This window comes from Perca fluviatilis, chromosome 21, assembly GCF_010015445.1.
Source record: "Perca fluviatilis chromosome 21, GENO_Pfluv_1.0, whole genome shotgun sequence".
NCBI lineage: Eukaryota > Metazoa > Chordata > Actinopteri > Perciformes > Percidae > Perca > Perca fluviatilis.
In genome coordinates, this window is record NC_053132.1 from 1,204,198 (window position 1) to 1,209,197 (window position 5,000).

The window sequence follows — 5,000 nt, forward strand, 5'->3', positions numbered from 1 at the left end:
CTTAATGTGTTGACTGAAATATTTCCCCTCGGTCGCTCGGAAACGGCCGTAAAAATATCACACTCTCTCTTTCTTATTATATATTGAAGTACTATGTTAATATATTGTTAAATTTAGATAATTTTCCATAAGAAAAACTCTATAAAAAGAGCCTTTCTTTGATGTAATTTTTTATAGTTTTTCAAGAAACGTTTTAGGAATTGGAAAAATCCAAACAGTACCCAACCCTAGTGCTGTGATTGGTTGAATTTGTATGAATTGTTGTGATCACGAAATCCTGGAAGGATTGCCTAATGGGCTCTCAAACAGAGAGAAACTCCTGCACATAATGCGCTGTTACAGGGTCTAGGGTTAGCTCTCTGTGCTAAGCTAACGTGTAGCGGGTTTCTCACCTGGGAGTACCTCCACTTGTGGCACTTGATGCTGATTGGCTGCGGCAGAGCAGGAAGCAGCGTGTGGAGTTCCTGTAAGATGATTGGCTGGACGTCCTGCGTGTCTCGCTCCAGGTGCTCGGCGCCGAACGAGACGCTGGTGTGGACCACGAGGGACGGACCGAGACCGCCGGCGTCTGGAAACACACACACACACACACACACACACACACACACACACACACACACACACACACACACACAAACAGGAAGTGATATGTGTTATCACGATAACACATGGTTTTCTGGCATTTGCACAATTACAGACAGACAGGCAGAGACAGACAGGCAGACAGAGGGAGAGACAGGCAGACAGACAGGCAGACCTGCGTTGTGTCTGATGTAGCGGATGCAGCAGTTGTCGGAGACGTAGCGAGCCGTCCAATCAGGGAACCCGAAGACGGCGTCCGGAGAGAAGAAGAGAGCAGCGGCAAAACGAGACGAATACACCACCCTGTCTAACTGCTGCTGCTGGTGGACAGACAGCACTGAGAGACAGACAGGGGGAGGGAGGGGGAGAGACAGACAGGGAGAGGGAGGGAGAGAGAGAGACAGGTAGTTAGAGGGAGACAGGTAGAGGGAGAGACAGACAGGGGGAGGGAGGGAGAGAGAGAGACAGGTAGTTAGAGGGAGACAGGTAGAGGGAGAGACAGACAGGGGGAGGGAGGGGAGAGACAGACAGGGAGAGGGAGAGAGAGACAGACAGGGGGAGGGAGGGGGAGAGACAGGTAGTTAGAGACAGACAGGTAGAGGGAGAGAGAGACAGGTAGGTAGGTAGGTAGGTAGAGGGAGAGAGAGACAGGTAGCGAGAGACAGACAGGGGGAGGGAGGGGGAGAGACAGACAGGGAGGGAGAGAGAGAGAGACAGGTAGTTAGGGGAGACAGGGAGGGAGAGACAGGTAGCGAGACAGACAGGGGAGTGAGGGGGAGAGACAGACAGGGAGAGGAGGAGGGAGAGACAGAGAGGGAGGGAGGGGGAGGGAGAGGGAGACAGGGAGAGGGAGAGAGAGACAGACAGGGGGAGGGAGAGAGAGAGACAGGTAGTTAGAGGGAGACAGGTAGAGGGAGAGACAGACAGGTAGAGGGAGAGAGAGAGACAGGTAGGTAGGTAGAGGGAGACAGGGAGAGGGAGAGAGAGACAGGTAGCGAGAGACAGACAGGGAGAGAGACAGGGAGAGAGAGAGAGACAGACAGGGAGACAGACAGGAAGAGGGTGAGAGAAAGACAGGAAGAGGGAGAGAGACAGACAGGTAGAGAAAGACAGACAGGGAGAGGGAGAGAGACGGGTAGAGAGAGAGAGAGACAGACAGGGAGAGAGGGAGGGAGAGAGAGACAGGTAGAGGAGGAGAGAGAGACAGGTAGGTAGAGGGAGAGAGAGAGACAGGGAGAGGGAGCGAGAGACAGGGAGAGAGAGAGACAGACAGGTAGAGGGAGACAGACAGGTAGAGAGAGAGAGAGACAGACAGGAAGTTACAGACAGATGCAGTTTTCTGTGAGTAAAGAGTTTTTAATCCCAGCCCTTAGTACTTTCCACAAGTACACACTGTAGAAAGGGTGTTTACCTAACTTACTTCTTACACACACACACACAGACACACACACAGACACACACACCACAGACTTACACACACACACACACACCACAGATTTACACACACACACACACACACACACACACACAGAGACACACACACACACACACACACACACACAGAGACACACACACACACACACGAGACACACACACACACACACACACCACAGACTTACACACACACACACACACCACAGACTTACACACACACACACACACACACACACAGACTTACACACACACACACACACACCGACTACACACACAGAGACACACACACACACACAAAGAGACACACACACTACACACACACACACAGAGACACACACACACACACACACACCACAGACTTACACACACAGAGACACACACACACACACACAGAGACACACACACCAGATACACACACACACACACACACACACACACACACACACACAGAGACACACACACACACACACACACACACACACACCACAGACTTACACACACAGAGACACGCACACACACAGATACACACACAGACGCACACAGTCTAATAATAGCGTGAGTGTGTCAGAAGGGAGGAAGTGGGCGCTGTCCCCTGTCAGCCAATCAGGGGAGCTGAAGATGACATCACCATCTAGAGACACACGAGGAGGGGCCGTCTTCAGACACACACACACACACACACACACACACACACACACACACACACACCAACGGAAGTTCTGCAGCATTTTAGATGTATATCAAAGACAATTGAATATAATTTTGTTTCATACTTTACTTTTTTCTGTCTTTCTTAATATAAATTAACTCTGAATGGATGGATGAATGGATGGATGAATGGATGGATGGATGGATGGATGGATGGATGGATGGATGGATGGATGGATGGATGAATGGATGGATGGATGGATGGATGAGTAGTTTGTTCTCTCATGTCAGTAGATGGTGTTTGCAGCCATAACTAATCCCACCAGATGATGATCAGCTGCTGCCACCGTGTGGTCAGACTGAGGCACTGCAGCTGGATTATACTCTTACATTAGAATCAGTAAATATCATGAAAAATGTAATTAAATATAGATTTAAAAAAATAATATAACAACATAAGAAATAAATATAAAAAATAAAAATATTACATATAAATAAAAAATGAGCACTCCACTCTTCTAAATGTCAGATATAATAATAATAATATAATAATAATAATAATAATAATAATAATAATAATAATAATAACTAGAAAATTCCACAGGGAATTTTGACAGTGTGCCTACTACCTGGTGCACATCTGAATAACACTGGCTAACAGTAACTCTGCTGTTTGACACGGCCTACAGTAAAGTCTCCATGATAGGAGGTGTGTGTGTGAGAACTTGTTGCTATGGTGATTTCCACAGATAGGGAGTAGAGGAGGGAGGGGGAGACAGTGTCTTCCATGGGTCAAACATGTCCATTAAATAATAATTATACCTCTTAAGTTTGTTCTGTAATTCAACAACCGTGGGTCCAAACGGCAAAACATTTTATCGTCACAAGAGAGATAAAAGTCTGGCAAACGCATTGATTTGGTTTTTATGTTTGTGGTGTCAAATATATGGGACACAGAGCAGGTAACAAACAGGGAACAGTCTGTGTACTTCAGATATTTTATTTCATTGTTTCTATCAGCAGTTGGTATGAATGGAGCTAAAAGTTTACGTCCGGTGGATTCCATAGTTACATGTCTGCGACCGGCAAAAGATTTCCTACATTGTGACCAACTATGGTGTATGAAGAGTGTAAACTGTACGGGAGAGAGCTATTTGTTTGGAAAGATTTCAGAGAATCGTACTGCAGCTCCCCACTCTGTCCTCCCACTCTAACTCTGAAACATTCCGGCCCCATACACACACATTGGAAAATCTGAAACGCTCTGAAAACTGGACGATACATAAACTGTGATTTCATAGAAACCGTGCTTGATATCAGAATGCCCATTCAGCCCAATAAAGGCCAAAGTCTTGTCTTCGGTTTAAACTTTTAATTATTTTTCTACATTAAAGTATGGCGATACAGCATGGCCCCAAAGAGTGGTTGTTTTGAGCGATGTTAAGCGATTTCCTGAAGATTTCCCATTAAAGTCTATGGGACAATTTCTCGCAGATTTCGTGAAAACCGTGCGGCAAATCTCTTAGAAAAGTCATAGCCCACCATCCCCGATCATTACACACGTTTTGATGTATTTTGTGTGCGTGTGTTGGCAACGCTGCGTAACGAGTAGCGGGACAAAAATGTGACGGAATAATAATAAGCATGCTGAATAATAGTCATTACACTGAATAATAATAATGTTTACAAGATGCTTTTTGGAGATGAATAAATAAAATGTAAACAGGAAGTGGAGGTGTAGTAAAAGGAAGTGGAGATGCTCACGGGGTAAGACGTCTCCGTGCAGCTGCAGGATCTGAGGGACCGGCATTGTCACGACGACGGCGTCAAACATCTCGCTGTCTCCCGCCTTCCTCTCGACCTCCCATGATGCACCGCGGCGGAACAGGCCGGTCACATGACGCTCGAAGAACAAATCAGCTCCTGAGAGACAGACAGGCAGACAGGCAGACAGGCATGCAGACAGACAGGCAGGCAGGCAAGCAGACAGGCAGACAGGCAGACAGGCAGACAGGCAGACAGACAGGCAGGCAGGCAAGCAGACAGACAGACAGACAGACAATTAAACATAGTTTCAATTTTCAAATTGTAAACAATTTTCTTTTAATCTAACAACAGTTTGTTGTATTTCATCAGAACAGAGAACACTTTAATATGACTTTTACATATATTATTATTATTATATATCGTGCAGCCCCACCAACGAGTCACAGTTAGCGTTAGCGTTAGCCTCAGCGTTAGCCTCAGTATAGATGAGAGTGTACCTGACTCAGACAGGAAGTGTTTGACTATACTGCCCATGCCCAGTGGCGTCACGTAGTCCTGGTTACCGTCTC

The 5,000-nt window shown here is 46.5% G+C and overlaps 1 protein-coding gene across 1 annotated transcript in view; it reads right to left on the reverse strand.

The window, feature by feature from the left end:
- Positions 1–5,000, reverse strand: part of rnls (renalase, FAD-dependent amine oxidase) — a 7,380-nt gene that overhangs the window by 1,210 nt on the left and 1,170 nt on the right. Inside the window, exons 3-6 of the mRNA XM_039788826.1 lie at positions 4,929–5,000; positions 4,429–4,587; positions 758–919; positions 393–568 (exon numbers count right to left, since the gene is read on the reverse strand). The exon at positions 4,929–5,000 is cut by the window's right edge and continues 71 nt beyond it. Coding sequence (XP_039644760.1) covers positions 393–568; positions 758–919; positions 4,429–4,587; positions 4,929–5,000 — 569 coding nt within the window. The remainder of the gene's footprint in view (positions 1–392; positions 569–757; positions 920–4,428; positions 4,588–4,928) is intronic.